General features: G+C 44.1%; 1 protein-coding gene across 2 annotated transcripts; it reads left to right on the plus strand.

Annotated features, from left to right (window-relative positions):
• Positions 1-1,080: 1,080 nt before the first annotated feature.
• On the plus strand, positions 1,081-18,547 carry LSM11 (LSM11, U7 small nuclear RNA associated). Of its 2 annotated transcripts, XM_031666568.1 has the most exons (6): positions 1,081-1,569; positions 8,949-9,088; positions 11,544-11,627; positions 12,388-12,726; positions 18,058-18,135; positions 18,430-18,547. In XM_031666568.1, the coding sequence occupies exons 1-5, from the start codon at positions 1,122-1,124 to the stop codon at positions 18,130-18,132; spliced, it is 1,086 nt and encodes a 361-aa protein (XP_031522428.1). In that variant the 5' UTR covers positions 1,081-1,121; the 3' UTR covers positions 18,133-18,135; positions 18,430-18,547. The 2 variants fall into 2 exon arrangements, with proteins under 2 accessions (XP_031522428.1, XP_021789218.2); XM_021933526.2 differs by lacking the exons at positions 18,058-18,135; positions 18,430-18,547 and having other exon boundaries at positions 1,085-1,569; positions 12,388-12,851.
• The last annotated feature ends 1,898 nt before the right edge of the window (positions 18,548-20,445 follow it).

The following is a 20,445-nucleotide window of genomic DNA, read 5'->3' on the forward strand; positions in this document are numbered from 1 at the left end:
CCGGCCTCCCAAAGTGCTGGGATTATGGGCGTGAGCCACCGCGCCCGGCCTGCTTGATGGTTTTATCTTTGCAGTAGAATGCATTCATCCCAAGGTATACATCACAGTTGTATACTAATTTTCATCTTGCTGTCTAAGGTACTCTCCAGTACTCTCTTGGAGACATCCTCTCTAAGTCTTAAGGAAACTGAAATGTACACAAAGCAACTAGTATAGAGAACACTAGTTGATGGCAGTTCAAGAATGTGGTGATGGGCAAGTGATGTGTGGCCTGTAGGTGAGTGGAAACATTTTGGCTCTGATGGATGAGAAGGTTGTATCTGGGCCTTCTGTGTAGAGTAGACTGTCATTTTAAAATCAACCAAAAAATATTTTGCCGAACTGAGACTATAAAGTAGCAAGTGGTATGATCAGGTCTTGTGAATTTTCCATAATTTCCTCCAAGAGCTGGATCCTCGTTTCTTCCAATTGCTTAGCAATGCTTAGAAAGACAGTGATATAATGAATTTTCTTTGATACTAAGCGCAAATTTGTTTATGCACAGTGTATAGGAAATGGAGGACAGACACCCAGTATTGGCCGACATGCATCTATTATGAGCTCTGTAGGCAGTATCTCCCCATCCTGAGGTCAGTTCTATAAGGTAGGTACTATTTATGTCATATTTCAGATGAGAAAGACGCTAAATACTTTGAGCCCAGGGAGGCTATTCTTCCCACCCCATCAGTAGTACTCAGCATGGAAGCAAATTGAGACATTCATTGCCTTCCTCCAGACGTTTCCTGCAGCTCAAGCTAGGATGCGATCCCGAGCTCATTCCCGGGGAACCCAGAGTATTAACAAACACCCTAAGTGGTAATGATATAGACGGGGAAACTGCATTGGAGCAGGTCAAGCAGCAGCCGACAGCGTTAACCTGTCAGCCGTGGGCGGAGGCGGTGCGAGGCGCGGGCTGGTCGGAGCCGCGCACCACGCCCCCCGGCCGGGGTGGAACGAGGACAGGTGCTGCCCTCCGGCGGCCGCGTCGGCGCAGTGCAACCCCGCGCCGCGGCTGCGCAGTGCCGCCCTCTGGCGGCTCCGCTCCTTCTTCCCATCGGCCTCGGCTTGCGGGCCTTTCAAACATGGAGGAGCGGGAGCGGGGGGCGAGGTCGGCTCGCGCCGCGAGTCCCGCGCGCCCGCCCAGCCCGCGGCTGGATGTCAGCTCTGACAGCTTCGACCCGCTGCTGGCGCTGTACGCGCCCCGCCTGCCTCCCATCCCCTACCCCAATGCCCCCTGCTTCAACAACGTGGCGGAGTACGAGAGCTTCCTCAGGACCGGGGTCCGGGGCGGCGGGCGCGGGCGCGGGCGGGCTCGGGGCGCGGCCGCGGGCTCGGGGGTTCCCTCCGCGCCCGGGCCCTCAGGCAGGACTCGCCGCCGCCCGGACGCGCCCGCCCCGGACCCCGAGCGCATCCAGCGTCTCCGCCGTCTCATGGTGGCCAAAGAGGAAGGGGACGGAGCCGCAGGAGTGGGCCGGAGGGGTCCCGGTCGAAGCAGGAAGGCGCCACGCAACGTGCTCACGCGAATGCCCTGTGAGTCCGCGGTCTGGGCGGGAAGCGGGGCCGCCGCCGTCCGGAAGCTGGCGGCCGAGGGGGCGTCTGCGGGGCGGCGGTGGCCGGGCGCGGGTCTGCACGGATTGTGGGAACGCCTTGGTGGAGATTTGCGGGGATCATCAGCGACTGTGGGGTGGAACTGCTTCAGTAATGTGGGTAATGACGGCGTGGGGAGGGTCCCTCTGAGTAAGAAAAGGGGCTGTAGGAGCAACAGAGGGAGAGTGGTGAGGCTGTAGTGGTGACAAGAAGCCGTGGGAAAGGTCTGTAGAGGTAATCGGGGCCCATGGAAGGGTCAGAGGTGATGAGCCTGCGGAGAGGGTCTACAGGATTGATGGAGGACCTAGAGAGGTGGCGGGGGCTACAGAGTTTGGGGGACATCAGAGGGACGTCTGCAGAGGTGATGAGAGGTCTTAGAGACCACAGTGAGAGGTAAGGCAGGGCGGAAAAGGAGACGTGAGGGGAGAGCACAGCCAATATTAGGGGAAGGAGAGTATTTGGTCAGTGGGATTTGAGGAGGATCGGATGGAGTGTGGGGAGGTTAACCCCTGTACATTGACAACTCCGTCTTGAGTGCGATAAGCAGAAGGGCTGCAGGGTCTTGATAAACATATGTTCACATTACTAAGTCACAAGTGCTGAAATGCAGCAGGCACAGAATGCCACTAAAACACAGACGCTGTTTTACAGCCACTCTGCCTGGCTGGGTGCAGGACTGTGTCTCTCAGGCTCATATTACAATATGTGCAGATTATTTTAAGTTCTAAAGGTGTAAATGGCACAAGGGAATTTCTTGGAGCCTCCTAATAGATCCTTAGAGTAAAGCTGTAAACAGCAGAGGCTCTAATGTGTGATTAAGTCTTGTATAAATGGAATAAAAACAGCCTAGGGTTATCTCTTTTGTCATCTGGCAAGCAGTTCTGACATCTGCCCTGTGAACACAATGACCTACTTAGCTATTCAAAGCATCTGTATCCTGGTAATTCAATTGTTACCTTATTAAGTCACCGCCTTTTGGATGGAGAGGTGTGCCAAGCAAGGGACTGATTTTCTTCCTTCCTAGAAATTTGTTTATTAAGAGAGAAACATCCTGAAACGCTGTGTGCTGTTATGTGTGCCTTTGCTGGATGTCTTACCATGCCACAGCATCCCTGCCCAAGCTAGGATTTACCCCGGCTTGCTTGCCCGGCTGTAACACAAAGACAGTATGCATGTTCTCAAAACGAGAGCAGTTTGGGGGACCTTAATTTGCCTATGCAATTGGCCACCATTAGCTAGTTGAAATGCACTCCAAGTCTCATTGCAACATTTATTTCTATTTTACCAGTTATTGCGTTGCTACCAAGATTATCAAGGGAAAGGAATATTACTGTGTATTGCTATGTGGTGGGTGGTTTTGGCCTTCCCTGTAGAGCACTTCACTGTAATGATATGACAGTGTGTGAAGACCAGCTTTGTCAACTTCTTGTGATTAAGTATACCCCTGGAATTAAGATCTCAGAGAATGTGTCCTACATACTGAACATTTGCACCATGGCACTGCAGACAGTTGGGTGTACATGAGAGACAGGTGTTGACGTCACACAGAGTTGACCTTCAGGAAGCAAGAAAACAACAGAAACATGGGTGAGGATTGGATTTATTCAAGAAAGAGTTCCTACTTGAGGGTGAAGGGTGAGAGCGGGGTGAGAATCAGAAAACTAGCTATCGGGTACTATGGTCACTACCTGGGTGACAAAATAATTTGTGCGCCAGACCCCAGTGACACACGATTTACACATGCAGCAAACTTTTCATGTACCTCCTGATCCAAAAACAAAAGTTGGAAGGGAAAAAGAAAAGAACTAGGTGTATTTTATATGTATGCCACAGTTTTAATTTAAAAAACTATATATACATATATATATATATACATATATATATATATGCCTACTCTAAACCCTGATTGGATACAGTTGCTCAGAAAAATCAAAATATAGATACCAGTAAGATAAAACTATTTGTGGACATATACAAATGCTCTCTGGAAAAAAATGGCTATGCATTTGAGAATGCTTAATTCTTTGCAAAATATTTACATAAAATGTAAGTTACATCAGGCCGTAACAGCAAACAGAAGCTTTGTTAGGTCATATCATCAATGAAACATAATGAAGAATACAGGAGGAGCTACATTTTGTTGCTGACTTTAAAATGCTGTATTTCATCAATTCAGATCCAAGTTACCCATCCAAGTTCACAGACAGGACAGTGTGGAAGGAGTGCAAAATTAAGTGTAATGGTGTTTTAACCATAAAATGTTTCACTTTGTATCTCTGTCATAGAATCTCTTTGAATTCCCTTGTGGAGCAGTCCTATTCTTTTCCTTGCAGTAATAAAATTTTAAAAGTAGCCAAGCACAGTGGCTCACACCTGTAATCCCAGCACTTTGGGAGGCTGAGGTGGGCGGATCACTTTAGGCCAGGAGTTCAAGACCAGCCTGGCCAACATGGTCAAACCCTGTCTCTACTAAAAATAGAAAAATTAGTTGGGTGTGGCAGCATCTGTCTCTAGTTCCAGCTGCCCAGGAGGATGAGGCACGAGAATCGCTTGAACCCTGGAGGTGGAAGCTGCAGTGAGCCGAGATCATAGGGACATCATAGGGATGTCTACAGAGGTGATAAGATGTCTCAAAAAAAAGTAATAATAAAAGTATAGGAGGCTGTTGCAATACTGGGAATACTAAAGAAAAAAAGAAAAAGCATAGGAGGAAAGGTTTTTCATAATCATTAAGCCTAAGCCATCATTGATTCCACATTTTCTCCATGTAAAGAACTCAAGCACAAGCTCTACTTGCAAGTGGAATGTAATTGCTTTTCCTCCTTTTTAATATTGAGGCGCCTATAGAGAACGGTAAGACAAGACTAAAGAGCATTATCATCCTCTTTTCCACATAATTCTAGAGTCTATATTTCTCCTTAGTATCGCAGCACCATACCTGATCCACAGTGGTTTTGGTTTATAATTATGCTTCAAGCAAGCTTTTTCTAGGTATATCTGTCACTGTGAAACGAACTGGTGTATTCAAGCTAACATCTTGACATTATAAAGCTGTGAGAAAAAGTGTTATCATTACTTTGTTTTAGCTACAAGTGTGTTGGTGTGCAGCATGTGCCGGTATGAACAAGTGTGTGTGGTCAATCCAAAATGCATGTGACATGCAGGATTTGACTTCTAGACCACTGTCTAGGTGAATGGCTTGTCTCCAGTTCCAAATTCAGTTCTCCTGCAGGGAGCCTACACACTCCTTTTACTCGCACACGTCCTGCTGAGAAGGATTTCAAAACAAACCTGATTTATTGGGCCTCTGACATAACATCACGATTGGAAATTTGTTCGAGTCCTGTTGTTGTAGTTTACTTTGATTGCTGAAATAATTTCCCACAATATGGTGTCTTGATGTTTTCATTTTAATAAAGTGTTATTCTTTGGATAACTTTGATTTCACTACCTGCAAATAAAGAGCAAGAAAATAAGCAAAATCAAGAACATCTGAGCCCTGCATACAGCAGTAAAGTGAACTCTCAAGTTTGAACAGCATCTCTGTTACACAGAGGTTGCCAAAAGTGCATGAGTATGACTTACATAAAACCGAGAACAGGGGTACTTAGGCTTCAAAAAAGGCCAAGCTTAAAATTCAACCTTGTCACTTTTCTCAGCTCATTGCAGCTGTCTCCAGTGCAACTAAAGAATAGCCTCAGATGATTTCTGCACCACACTGCTCTGTGTGTGTGTGTGTGTGTTGGCCAGTTTGACATAGCATCACAATAGGGAAGACACTGGTGTGCCTTTGCCAGGTAACTGATTTTAACATTGTGCTTTAAATCTGTCATGGCACCCTTCTATAGAATGGCAACTAAAACTATTTTCAGAGAAAAGAAAAAATATTTTTCTATTGCAGACTCATAAGGTGACTGTTACAGTTTGTGGTTTCATTTCTCTGGGCCCTTAGTAGGTTATGGAATCTGGGGAGCTGCCTATGCCCTAATGAGCTAATAACTTTGTATATTTGGAGATATATATGTAGATACAGTTTTGTCCTTAAATTTTCTTTGAATAGGTGGTTGTGGAGGCTAAACCAACTCCATCTTGAATGCTAATCCACCATGTTGATTTCTGATTAAACCCAATTCTGGGAAGGCCTCTAAGATTTCCAATTTATCTGTTGTTCCTTGTGTAAGAGCATGTACTTACTGTAGCTCCTGTCCTTACGTGAGAACAACCTTGATGTTAACTTACTTCAATTGTCGTACACATCCCTTCTGAATCACCCTTTCCCTATAGCATATAAGCCCTGCGTCGGGGGGTCATGGCAGGGGGATCCACCATCTTGTTTTGCCGCCACCTGAGACGACAGACATGGCTTCTCTTCCTACATTCCTATTAAATATTTCTAAGGAAAACAAGAGTTCCCGTAAGAGGTAAGTTTTAGGTCTTTAAAGAAGGGCATGATTGAGAACAGTTATTTTAAAATCAGGCTGTGATGGTATAATTTACATGTAGCAGGAGAAGGAAGAGTGGAGCTGAAAATGACCTGGATCTGGAAGGGTGTGGCAGTGGAGAAGGGGATTGGAAGAGTAACTTTCTCCAAAGATAAGGCATGTGCTTTTTTGTCATATTTTGTCATAGAAACCTGACACATCCATTTGGAGCTTGTCACAGAGATGGCTGGAAAGAAAGTGTGCGCTCTGATTCAGAATGGGGAGCTCACTTTTGCCTTGGCGGTTTGCTCTGATAGGTGGTGCTAGTGTTGTACTTTTGATCACACACAAGGAGAGCAATGCTTCCTGAAATTACACCTTATTAAATCTTTGGAAGAAAAAAATTAAAGCTACACATTTGAGAAAGACCAATTGAAAGACCTGAATTTGCCATCTATTTAATTAGAATAAGAGACTGTTGCTAAGATACTTGATTGCCCTTTCTCTCTGTTTTGGAGGTGTGGAAAAGAAGTAATGTCCCTGTTTTTTTCCAAGTTAGAAAAAAAATAGTCTTTCCATTCTTTGTGTAAACACATACATCTGTAGGGCAGTGGGCAGTATATATGTATGTGTAGAAAAGGAAATAATGCAGGCATGTGATCAGTTTCTAAGAAATTGAATTATTGGGACTTAGTCCTGAAATAACTCTACAAGTTAACTATCTTAACCTCATTTTATGAATGAGGAAATTTGGACCTTAAAGAAAAAGTTATTCACCAGGGTCACACAACTAGTTATAATGACCTGAAAGTTGTTTACAATGCTTGATTTAATACGGCCTATAACACATATGCACACACACACACAGACCCTTAGCTAGCAAATGTACAAAGGACTTTAAAATACTGCTAGAAGAGAGGTAAATGGTGATGGTCAGACCAAAATTCTCATGGTCTTTTCCAAGGTCACTGTTTCATGTTGCTTCCAACTCTGACTTATTCCCAAACCTGTAATCTGAGATAAACTCCTCCTGCCAGTCTGCTAAGTCATTTTCTTCTAAGAATCTTTTATTAATTTATCACAGCCGTCGTTTATAAGCCAGTCTATGACAGAGGGATAAGATGGCTTCAGGAGGAACCAATTTAGTTTTCCAAACTGAAGTGCAGGGCTGTTGTTCTCCTTTATGCCACTAGAAACAAAGCAGGAGAGATTTTTCATTTGTTTACTGTCAATGCCAAATCTCTATATATCCAGACTTCTAAGACCTGACCAAAAACAAATAAACTTTCTACAGAATGTTGCCTTGCAAACTTGGGAAAGACTGAGACTGTGTATGCATGAGAAAGAGAGATTGGGGGGCATAGTGCGTGCCTGTAGTCCCACCTACTCAGTAGGCTGAGGTAGAGGAAGCGCTTGAGCTGAGGAGGTCAAGGCTGCAGTGAGCCGTGATTGTGCCATTGCACTCCAGCCTGGGTGACATAGTGAGACCCTGTCTCAGGAAAAAAAGAAGAATGTATGGTTTTCTTTGGGGAGGTTTTATATACCATAGCCAGCATATTGTGAGAGCTGAGTTAACATGAAATAATAAAAATAAAATTCATCTTTGCTCCCACGCTCTGAGAAGAGAATCCTTCATAATAAAAGCTGAAATTTATAGTCCCAGTATTCTTCCCATAAATCCTTATCCTGCTCTTTTCATGTGATGCTTATTAGTAGTGTCATAGGAGCCAGATACTCAGCAGGTGCCTTTTACACCGTCAGGGCTTGGGCTACAACCAGTGCTTTTCCTCCCGGAAACACTAGTGACTCCAGAGAGCTTGTGCGTGGAGTAGCTTTGGTGGCGTCAAAGGCCTTTCTTTCTGACAGGATTGCACGTGTTTAAGGGCAGAGTGCAGTTTGTTTCCTTTGAACATGTAAACAAAGCTTTTGGTTTTTTGGAAGACTCAAGCTGGGTATGTGATTCATGAATTGCCTTAAGGCACACAATTGAGAAGGATCTTGCTGTTGATACATACATTTTGTGTGTGTGTTTTTCTCGAGACGGAGTCTTGCTCTGTCTCCCAGGCTGGAGTGCATTGGCAAGATCTTGGCTCACTGCAACCTCCACCTCCTGGGTTCAAGCCTCCTGAGTAGCTGGGATTACAGGCGTGGGCCACCACTCCCAGCTAATTTTTTGTATTTTTAGTAGAAATGGGGTTTCACCATGTTGGCCAGGCTGGTGTCAAACTCCTGACCTTGTGATCTGCCCGCCTCAGCCTCCCAAAGTGCTGGGATTACAAGTGTGAGCCACTGTGCCCGGCCATTTTTTTTTTTTTTAATGAGTGTTACTCTGCTGCCCAGGCTGTAGTGCAGGGGGAGGATCTCGGCTCACTGCAACCTCCACCTCTGGGTTCAAGCCATTCTCCTGCCTCAGCCTCCTGAGTAGCTGGGATTATGGGTATGGGCCACCATGCCTGGCTAATTGTTGTATTTTTAGTAGAGCCGGGGTTTCACCATGTTGGCCAGGCTGATCTCGAACTCCTGACCTCAGGTGATCCGCCCACCTCAGCCTCCCAAAGTGCTGGGATTACAGGTGTGAGCCACTGCACTCGGCCCACCCAAGAAGTTTTTAAGTGATAGTTCATCTTAGAATCAGCGACATCGTAGAATAAAAGATACACTGGTAGTGAAACATTTGGCTGATATCAATACATATGGTTTATCCTCATTCTGTTGGAATCTAGTCTTGTGTCAGTGTGTGTTGACCGCACGAGCCATGTTGCCCATTGGACCTTCCTGTTCCAATAGTGAGATTGTCACTCTACCATGGGCCTCATGTTGCTGGCTGAAGTTGGGTGGTCTTGGCATAATTCTGGGAATGAGGGCAGATGTTAAAACTGCCCTGATCTTCTCTTGTTTCAGTGCACGAAGGCAGCCCTCTGGGTGAACTCCATCGCTGTATCCGCGAGGGGGTGAAGGTGAATGTTCACATCCGCACTTTCAAGGGACTTCGGGGCGTCTGTACAGGCTTCCTTGTTGCATTTGACAAGTTCTGGAATATGGTAATTAAGCCTTTCTCACAGGGCGGGAGAGCCTCCCACAGATTACATCTTCTATATATTTAAAGGACCTGAGTAACTACATTAAGCAAAACCCAAAAAATAACTTCTCAGAAGAACTAGAATTTTTGCATGCTTTTGGGCAACAACAAAAAAATGTCTTTTTATTGCTTCCTTCTCCTTAAGGCAGTGGCTCTTAACCAAGGTGATTTTGTTCTTCCCTCCCGGGAACATTTGTCAATGTTTGGAGACATTTTATTGTCACCACTGTAGGAGGGGATACTACTGGCATCTAATAGGTAGAGGCCAGGGTTGCTGCTAAACAGTCTGCAGTACACAAGATAGTCCCTCAACAACAAATAATTATCCAGTCTGAAAAGTCATTAGTGCCAAGGTTGAGAAACCCAGCCATAAAGACCAGTTATTTTATTGGTTTAGTAACTTTTAGTTGATTTTCTACCAACCATTCTTTCATTAATTTAAAAACATTTATTGACTTCCCACTTTGGCTGAACCCCATGCTAGGTGCAAAAGTTTCAGAAAGGAACTTGCACTCTGCAGTACATGGGAAGGTAAATAAGGATAGAGGTGAAGCAGACATCAGTAAACAAAGCATTTTGCATGATGTCTTTTTGGTTTTTTTTGAGACAGAGTTTCGCTCTTGTCGCCCAGGCTGGAGTGCAGTGGCGCAATCTCGGCTCACTGCAACCTCCGCCTCTTGAGTAGCTGGGATTACAGGCGCCTGCCACCATGCCCAGCTGATTTTTGTAATTTTAGTAGAGATGGGGTTTCACCATGTTGGCCAGGCTGGTCTTGAACTCCAGACCTCAGGTGATCTGCCTGCCTCAGCCTCCCAAAGTGCTGGGATTACAGGCATGAGCCATTGTGCCCGGATGCATGGTGGTTTTATAATGAGGGAGTGTGCCACACTTCCTAGCCTTCTAGAGGCTTACTGTCTTTTTTTTTTAGACATTTGTAGGAGAGAAGCGATATGTAATAGCACAACTATAATTTGAAGTGGTTAAGAACCACCAGGCCACGTGCGGTGGCTCACGCCTGTAATCCCAGCACTTTGGAAGGCCGAGGCAGGCAGATCACCTGAGGTCAGGAGTTTGAGACCAGCCTGGTCAACATAGGGAAACCCCATCTCTACTAAAAATACAAAATTAGCCAGGCTTGGTGGCACGCATCTGTAATCCCAGCTACTCAGGAGGCTGAGGCAGGAGAATCGCTTGAAGCTGGGAGGCGGAGGTTGCCGTGAGCCAAGATCGTGCCACTGCACTCCAGCCTGGGTGACAGAGCAAGACTCTGTCAAAAAAAAAAAAAAAAAAAGAACCCCCAGAGCTTTCTGGTGTTTCTTTTCCATTTGGTCTTCTGTCTCCAACTTTCCTTTTCCCTGTGCTTCATCCCCATCCATGCATCCTCCTGGAAAAGAACAGTAGCTGCTGACATATATTGAGTTCCTGCTGTGTGCCAGATACTATACTGAGGGCTTCATATGTTACCTCAATGAATGAGTTGTTCCATTTCACAAATGAAGAAATTGAGTCTAGAGAGATTGGAATATTGCTCACAGATCACACCGTCAGTAAGTGGAAGTGTCAAACTTTTTCCTCGGTCTTTCTAACTCCTAAAACCATGTTTTCAACCATTATGGAATTTGAATCCTAGCTTCACCACTTGGTAACTGTGTGACTGTAAGCAAGATAATTTCTCTGAGCCTCAGTTTTCTCATTTCCAAAATGTAGGGAAAAATGTTTTATTATGATAGTTTTACCTTTGAAGGAAAGAATTGAAGAGAATGTATTAGGCGATAGTGGTGATTATAACAGTACTGTCAACTTGTATTTGTAGGGTGATTTACACTTTTCAAAGGAATTAGTCTTATATATCTCATTTGGTCCTAACAGCTGTCCTGTGAGGTTGCTCTCGGTGATGAGAACTCACCAGCAAGTCTGTGTGTAACCCTGGTTAATTTCTGTTAATTGCTTTCATAAGACATAGAAACCGAAGAGGGTAAAGAAGCAGTAGTGTTCCTCAAAGTGGGGTCCGAAGCCATCCTGCATCAGAATCACCTGGGGCTTCTGGCTGAAACAAAAGGTTCCTGGGCTTCATCCCAGACCTACCAAAATAGAATCTCCAGCAGAATAGCTTTGGGTTTGTATTTTAATAAACCTCCTAGATATTCTTGCACACTGAAATTTAAGACCTTCTACCATGCAGTCATAAAGACCTTTACCATCCGTAGGTGAAACCCATCTTATGTGGTGATAGCAGCTTAAAAATACTACACAGAAGGTACCAGGTGTCACCATTTTCTTCTGCCTAGGAGCTGAGTCACCGGTTAAGTGTAGTTCTGCTCTGAATAGATGTTATTCTGCCTTTTTTTCCCTGAAAAAGCTATACAAAAAATTTTTTAATTCTGTCTAATGTTTTTCCTTTTGGACTGTTCCTCTAGGCACTTACTGATGTGGACGAGACCTACCGAAAACCTGTCCTAGGCAAAGCATATGAACGGGATTCTTCACTGACTCTCACTAGGGTAGGCAGTTTCCCCCTGACCTCCTGAGTAGCCATCATGCTTTCCAGCTTAGGAATTGAGATCCCTGAGTCCAGTGACTAGGATTTCCTAGAGAGAAATCTCTGTTGCTATAAACCAGCTGTGCCTGTACCAAGGTCTTCCTTAGTTTCTCTTTTCATGCTTCCAGTGAATCTCAAGTGAGTCTGTGCGTGTAACCTGCATATTATTTGAGGAGCAAGTTGTCTCTTACAACACTTGAAAGTCTTTGAGCTTTATACCACAGAAATAAGCCTTTTCTCTTGACATACGTATTATCTGCACTATAGTTAGAAATAGGAAGTTTATGGCCAGGCGTGGTGGCTCATACCTGTAATCCCAGCACTTTGGGAGGCTGAGGCGGGTGAATCATGAGGTCAGGAGATCGAGACCATCCTGGCTAACACAGTGAAACCCCGTCTCTACTAAAAATACAAAAATTAGTCGGGCAGGGTGGCAGGCGCCTGTAATCCCAGCTACTTGGGAGGCTGAGGCAGGAGAATCGCTTGAACCTGGGAGGCGGAGGTTGCACTGAGCTGAGATCATGCCATTGCACTTCAGCCTGGGTGACAGAGTCAGACTCTGTCTCCAAAAAAAAGAAAGGAGATTTATTACTAACTTTTAAAAAATTGCAAAGCAAGGAATCCACAGAACATAATTAAAGAATTTGGTCTTTTTCTGTATGTTGAAAGAGGGTGATGAAGGCTAAAGAGAAGGCTAATATTTATCATTGTTTTCTTTATAGCTATTTGATCGACTGAAACTTCAAGATTCCTCCAAGAAGGAAGCAGATTCTAAGTCTGCAGTTGAAGATTCCACTCTGTCTAGATACTCACAGACATCCACTTGGAAGTTGGCTTCAGTGTGGGGAAGAGGAGACACTGACCGGGGCTCACACAAGCGTTCCCGCTCTGTCCCTTCTTCCCTGCAGGCCTCTGCAAGGGAGGAGTCCAGGTCAGAGCTGTCAGGGAGGACTACACGGACCGAAGGCTCCAGTGTGGGAGGTACCTTTTCCAGGGCTACCACCCTTTCCAGAAGCCAGTCCCGTAAGAAAAAGCGAAAGCCCAAAGTGGATTACCAGCAGGTATTCACTCGACACATAAATCAGATTTTCATTCGAGGCGAGAATGTCCTGCTGGTTCATCTTGCACAGTGACCAGCTCAGCCTGGGCTTTGGTTTTTAGAAATAAAATGCATGAATTGCTGCTATGCTGTATCCTAGTATCCCAGTGAAACTCTGAGTTGGAATGATTCCCTCTGGTCCTGCATAAGCAGAGGACAGAGCAGGCTCAGCCCCCTGGAAGATGAGCTCAAGGGGAGGACAGGCCTTGGGAGGGCGGGCATTTGCATTAATATCAAGGCAAAAAGCATACATAGATACATGCATCTGATTTGGTATCGTGATTTACTTCAGACCCTGAAACCAAATATCTGATCTTCCATTAGACTTAGGGGTCACAATATGAGTGGAACTTACTTTTTAGAGATTATAGGGGAAAGAAATCTCGAAAAGAAGTATTGCATGTCTAAAAGCTAGTGCCCTGAGTACTCATGAATTCGATTCCAAGAGTAGCAGTGTAAGTTGCCTTGGAGCCCTGCATTCACATCTTGTAACTAACTTTTGAATTTTGCCTGACATGATTCTCTCTTGATGAAGAAATGAAATGTATTGTCTTTGAAAATCTACAAGATCTAGGAAAGTTACCAACTTATGTAGGGGTGGAATTTGGATAGGTGGTATGCCCATAGCAGCCAGCAACAAGTGTTCTGTTTTCATCCTTCTTCTTCTTATGGAAAGGAATACAGGACCTCTTCAGTCTTCCCCTTACCAGAGGTAGCCTCTGCAAATGGCATACCAGATGGGACTCTAAGATGCTTGTGTGGTGGCTTCTTGTCCTTCTCTTTGACTTCTGTGGCATGGTGCTAGTGCATGTACCCTGTGGTATTGCCCCTCTGTCCGTAGTGTGAACTGTCCTGTGAACTTTATGTCAGGAGACTGTGACCTTCATGTCCAGCTTCAAAGAGTTCTTCATGAACTCAGTAATACACATCACATGGCTGAGAGTCCGCTTTCCAGGCAGGGCCAGCATGTGTAGAATATCTTTCAGAATGTTCACCATGAAACAGGGGTGGTAGATGTATTCCCTTGTGTCGGGCCAAAGAAGTTCTTACAAAGTACAGTGGGTGGTGTCTAAAGGGACACTTTACTCACAGCCTGGCTTGAGTAACAGGAACACCATAGCACCCGCAAATACTTCTACTTGAATCATACTCTGTGCTTTTTCAATCACTAATGCAGAATAGGCTGCATCTTGACACAGACTGTTAGGCAATATTGATTTTTTTGTTTTGTTTTTATTTGGTTTTATCTGAGATAACTCATGTTCAAGGTGGGAATAAGAAATAGCCAACTAGTTAAAATGTATGAAAAGAAAACTTTCCCCTGCTGTATTTGTTGTGTAACATAAATAAGCCTTCTGAGAAGCAGGGTGAATAAAGTTTAGGGAGCTGGGACACCTGGTCCTTCTGCTAGCTGGACCACTGGCTCATCATGCAATGAAAGGTGAGCAGATTTAACCCCTCTGTGCCTCAGCTTTTTCCCCACAGACACCTACCTCACAGGGGCATTGAGACAAAAATTAAAGAAAGGCATTTTACAGTCTCTAAACATGTTTAAGTGCCATGAGTAATTTTTCCTGACTCTGTTTCATAGCTTTGTAAGAATTCTGTGTCTTATAAGCAAGGCAGGTGCTACATAAAAAAGTAATCTTAGCTGGGCGCAGTGGCTCACACCTGTAATCCCAGCACTGTGGGAGGCCGAGGCGGGTGGATCACGAGGTCAGGAATTCGAGGGCATCCTGGCTAACATGGTGAAAGCCTGTCTCTACTAAAAATACAAAAATTAGCTGGGCGTGGTGGCGGGCGCCTGTAGTCCCAGCTACTCAGGAGGCTGAGGCAGGAGAATGGCGTGAACCCGGGAGGCGGAGGTTGCAGTGAGCCGAGATGGCGCCACTGCACTCCAGCCTGGGCGACAGAGCGAGACTCCGTCTCAAAAAACAAAATAATCTTAGGGGTCATAGTTATGATCCTGTTGTAACTATCTTCAGAAGGCAACGATATCTTCTGGAACTGTTCCATATTCTGTTCCTTCCGCCTAAGGGACAGTGGAAGTTCTCAGAAGAGTATCTTCAGGAAGAGGAGAGTAACTTTTTTTTTGCTGCTCCCGCTGTAATCCCAGACCTCACCCTTTTCTGATCGTTATCAGAAAGAATCCCCTACACCTTTCAAGGGGTTTATATGTAGCACCAAATGGAAAATGAGCATCTAAAAATGACACATCCCAAAAGGGCAATCTGTAGAAGTTTGTTGTTTGTTTACTTGTTTTTATTTTTAAATGCATTGTAAAGTATACTCTAGAGCCAGATCAGATGCACTAAAGTTTATGGAGGTTTCAGGTTACAAACTCAAGTGAACAGTAATCTTTGGAAGCTGCCAGTCTAAATTCTAAATAGTGTATCTGAAATCTCAGTTCCCAAAATAGTTGTCTTGTTTAGTCATCAGGCAACACTGCATATACCTGTGTGGCTGTCCTCACCTGCCTGTCCTCTCCCTCAGCTAGAATGATGTACTCTACTTTCCCAATAAGGTAGAAATTTGGAATCAAAAGGAATATAATCAGTTTTCATTCATTCCACTGCCTAGTTAAATCTAACCTGATTTAAACATATGCCGTTTTTATGTTTACATATAATTTTCATATAGCCATATAAGGGTTGATTTACCATTTTTTGCCTAACATGACAATTATGGCTATGAAAAATTATGTTTGAACTGTGTATGATCTATTTTATGTGCTATACGTTCCCATTTGTTTGTTTGGTCTGGATAGTGGTTCTGGAATGAATTCTATCTAGTAAATGTGCTGTTTTGTATAAAGCATGATTATTACTTTTTAACAAAAGTTCATTTTTACAGATTACTCCCTTTTCTTTCTCTTTCTTTCTTTCTTTCTTTCTTTCTCCTTCTCTCTTTCTCTCTGTCTTTCTTTCCTTTTTTTTTTTTTTTTTGGTGACAGAGTTTCACTCTTGTTGCCCAGGCTAAAGTGCAGTGGCATGATCTCGGCTCACTGCAACCTCTGCCTCCCAGGTTCAAGCGATTCTCCTGCCTCAGCCTCCTGAGTAACTGGGTCAGCCACCATGGCTGACTGATTTTTTTTATTTTTAGTAGAGAAGGGGTTTCACCATGTTAGCCAGGCTGGTCTCGAACTCCTGACATCAGGTGATCCACCCACCTCGGCCTCCCAAAGTGCTGGGATTACAGGCGTGAGCTACCCCGCCCAGCCCCCTTTTCTTTATTATTGAAGATATTGTTGAAAAGAAAGAAAAAATAGGTCCCAATAGTATATGTGCTACTCAAAAAATGTGATCATTTAGGACATTATCACAAGTTGCTATGGAAATAACTGAAGGCTTCCTCAGGAGAAGGAAAGAAAATGAGGAAAGTAATGGAGTCCGCGAACTCCCACCAGCTCACCTGAGGGGAGCTCAGTGCAGCTGAAATACTGAATACTGAAATACTAGAAACCAACAAAACTGGTTTCTAGTATTCTCCAGGGATTTGGGCTTGGGAAACTTGGTAAGAATAGTATTTATTTTTGAACATTCAACTTCGGCTCTTCAAAGTAATCTTTAAACGTGGGAATATGTTTTCAAGACAATTCACAGGACATACTTAGGTAGTTGGTGAGGTCTTGTCAAAAGTATCTACCTTTGTTAGATAATAACAAGTGACTAAGAAAGGGGAGATATGGTTTTATGCTCAAAACAATTTCATGTGCCATTCTTTGTATACAGAGGTGAGTCTTTTACTCTCCCATTAGTAGAACTTGCACTTTGGGCTGTCTGCTCTAGTATTTGGGAAGTGTTTATGCTTCCTTCCAGAGACCATCTTATGATCAGAGGCAGGATGTCTGTGAGATGATTAGCCAGAGTTAGCAGTGTCCAGGGAGAGTGGCTTTAGACCAGTCAGTACCTTGCTCTTTGTGCATTGTGCATGGTGCATGTCAAGTCAGGAAGCCAAGAAACCGTTGGCGTTAAAATCTAGATGCGTAGAGATCCTTGCTATGAGTTGTGGATAGGAGTGGCTCCATCTATCCTCGTGGTGAAAAAGTCCAGGAGCTCCTTTAGAGATTGTCAAGTCATGAGCGATGAGCTGCCCTTAATCCTCAGACGCCTTACAAAAATTGAGAGGTACCACTTCTACCCTTTGAGAAAAAAGAAATAGAAGCTTACTTGCTTCAGAATGGATATTTATATTTCTGCTTGCACCATTTCCATAGCAGCTGACAAAGGCAAAATCATGAAATAGAATCAGTTCTATAAATTGCTTCTTTAAATTTTCTCTAAATTTTGCCTCTAGGAAAAAATTAAAACTATTCAATGACAGCTAGCTGTCACTGGTGCTACCCCAAAGCTTTCCAATCTTTTATGTATTTTTTATGAATGAAACTTGCTGTAGGAAAGTCAAGGTTCATGTAAGAGTATTGTGGTGTAAATATAATGGTTTCACAGCTGTTTGAATTTTTCTTTTCCTGTGCCAGATACAGAATGCAGTCAACCCTTTTTCAGTAACTTATGTTCACCAGTCTGTGCTTTTCTTCTCCCAGAAGGCTTTTCTTAGTGGTTGTAAGTGCAGGAATCCTGGGCCTGTGTTGCAAAGGTGGGTGGTCTGTCAGCGCTTTCTGGCAAATTGAGTTGATGGATTTAAGATAAGCCTTTGGGGTTCCTGTCAGTTTTCTGGCCTCTGAGGAAGGGTTGGGCCTCCTTCATTCTCAGTATTTTGAGTATTTTTCAAATGTTTGTACGTTATCTTGCACTGCTCTAATAAAAATGAAAGCTCTCTGTCAATAAATGGTTTTGGATGGTTCGAAGATCTGGGGGAAGAAAAATAAGTACACCTGAGACCTTCAGTTAGTCTTTTATTTATTTAGAATAAAAAATAGTTTGATAACCTACCAGAGTTAGTGCTTCTTTAAAAACACTCCCGGGAAAGATGGGGACTGTCCCTTAGGAAAGCCATAAAAGTGATTCCCAATACTTTGCAATTGCTTTTGATTTTTAGTCCTTTGGAACAAATGTGTGATGTTATGTCTGATGTTGTGTTTTTAGAGCTGTGAAAAGTCTGAGAAATTTCAAGGGGTATTATTTAAATGATGATTATCTGGCTGAATTATGTGTGAGCTAGAATCTAGGGTAGCTGTCCACTTCTTTTTCTGTTGTCCTGACAGTAAAGCAAATAGTAAGCCATGTCTTGAAAGTGATTTGCTTGTTTCATACTGACATCTAAAGACATCAGCCTTCTCTTTGGCAACCCTGGGGATACTCCTCTGTACCATAACTTATTAATGTTTTTTTAGACAAGGCTAAACCGAATGACTCTACCTATCTATACTTTCACTGCTCATATACCAGCTGCTACAAGAAAAACATGATTTGTAAGTTTGTCTTTACTCCTAATTGCTAAATTAACTGAAACCCTTCCTGTCTAGGGAGAATTGCTGCTAGTAACGTCAGTTTGCAATGTTCAGCTTTAGATATGTGTCGTATGGGAGTCTGAAAACTGTAATAAACTGTATTCATATCCTGGCTGCTTTGTCCGCTGCTTTTGGGGGGTGGCAGAGAGGAGGCAGGGGAGTCTGTTACCAAGTGAAGACCTGTCTAGAAAGTTAAACCATCTCAAGCCTTCTGCATTTGCATTATTGTAACCTTGTACCTTTTCTTTACCAAAGCCCACACATCTAAATCACCACTCTTGCCGGGCACGGTGGATCACGCCTATAATCCCAGCACTTTGGGAGGCCGAGGCAGGTGGATCACCTGAGGTTGGGAGTTCGAGAACAGCCTGGCCAACATGGTGAAACCCTGTCTCTACTAAAAATACAAAAAGTAGCCAGGTGTGGTGACGAAGTAATCCTGGCTGCTTGGAAGGCCGAAGCAGGAGAATCGCCTGAACCCGGGAGGTGGAAGTTGCAGTGAGCTGAAATCACGCCACTGCACCCCGGGTTGGGCCACAGAGCAACACTCTGTCGAAAAGAAAAGAAAAGAAAGAAACAAAAACAAAATTAGCCGGGCGTGATGGCGCGCACCTGTAGTCCCAGCTACTCAGGAGGCTGGGGCAGGAGAATCACTTGAACCCGGAAGGCAAGGGTTGCAGTGAGCTGAGATCGCACCACTGCACTCCAGCCTGGACAATAGAGCAAGGCTCCGTCTCAAAAAATAAAAATAAATAAAATAAAAATAAATCACCACTCTTGAGGTAGCTTTTTTCTTTCAAGTACTTGAAGTTCATGCTTAGGATAGGAACTTGGCCCACATTCTGAATTCTCTCTTCTAAGCTGCAAGCAGTGGTCATTGCCCTGTGAATTTATTCTACCTAATAGCTCACTGGCACTGGTTCATTCTGTTGGTGATCTGCGGAAATCACCATTCATCCTGCTCCCCTCTGAGTGTTTCACCACATTTGGCAAATCGATCTTCACATTCTTCCAGAAATGTTTGAATTTGCCACCAGCTTTCCACTGTGCATGTACAGGAAGGTGTGCTGCCCCAGATTGGCCGCATTGATTACCTGATCTCTTCCGTGTGCTTCCAGAACTGAATCGCCTGGTAAGGAAGACAATAAAAGTCACACTTCCTCTTAGAGGGTGAAACCTCAAGTTAACTGTCAAGACCCAGCTTCTCACTTTAAAGGATCCAGTAACTTGAGCCCAGCTGACACACATGAAATTTCTAACCGCTGCAGTGGAGAGGGAGGCAGGACTCATGTGCTCTATGTCTAGTCCTTGCTTGTTTTAAATCTCAGATACTTCTGATTAAATGAGAATGTCCTCATTAATCAAAATAATGACAGAAGAGTCAGCTAGCTTGACATTGTAAATGTACAGTGACAGTTAAATGTTGGCAGAGAGTGGAGGCCAGTGGAAAGAGACACATCGATCACTCCCTGTGCTTCCAAGATAGGAGTGGCAAGCAGAAAAAAATGCCAACCGTTCTCTCCTTGGTTGTAGATGAAGAGTTTTCAGTCTGCTCAGTTACCACTAGGTGGCAGTGGGTTAAAGAAAACTGCTTACCTAGAGGTCCCAGAAGGACTTAAGTCTCTAGGTCTCCAGTCACTGCTACAATTTATCCTTAAATGCTCACCAGTCAGGACTGAGTTAATTAAGGAAAAACAAGCTATAATCAACCTAAGTGGCAATATAAACGTTTCTTTTCAATATTGAATTTACCTGATTCGAAGCTCGGGAAGCCTGCCTGATGGCGTTCAGGTAGTTAATGTGCTTGGGGAAGAGTGGCAAAGAGGGATTTCTCAGTGTCTGCTGTTTTAAGGGGTCTCTCACTACTCTTCCATCCTGAGACTCCTCATCTCAGAAACTGTCAACTCCAGCCAGCCTCTCCCACCTGCTGGCAGGGGATTGCCCTGGGAAGCCTCTCTTAAAGCCCTTGTTTCTTAGCAGCTGTCTCACTTTGAAACAATTCAGTTCCACCCAATGTTGCCTGAAAGCCCATTTGTGAGAAAGGTTGCAGCTCTCTCACGATTCTATGGCCAGAATTGAGCCTCCACTCCAAGATCGTAAGCAAATATGCTCTTGAGCCAGAGGGAATTTTATAATAAACAGAGGAAAACCTGTTTTAGGTTGAGATACTGGGGGGCAGAAGTGGGGGGTGGGCAGTGCTAGCCAGACTTCCAGCACATCACACCAAGACCTTCAAAAAGGCTTTCCCTCCCTACCTCAAGCATAATTTAT

Source organism: Papio anubis, chromosome 5, assembly GCF_008728515.1.
Source record: "Papio anubis isolate 15944 chromosome 5, Panubis1.0, whole genome shotgun sequence".
Lineage (NCBI taxonomy): Eukaryota > Metazoa > Chordata > Mammalia > Primates > Cercopithecidae > Papio > Papio anubis.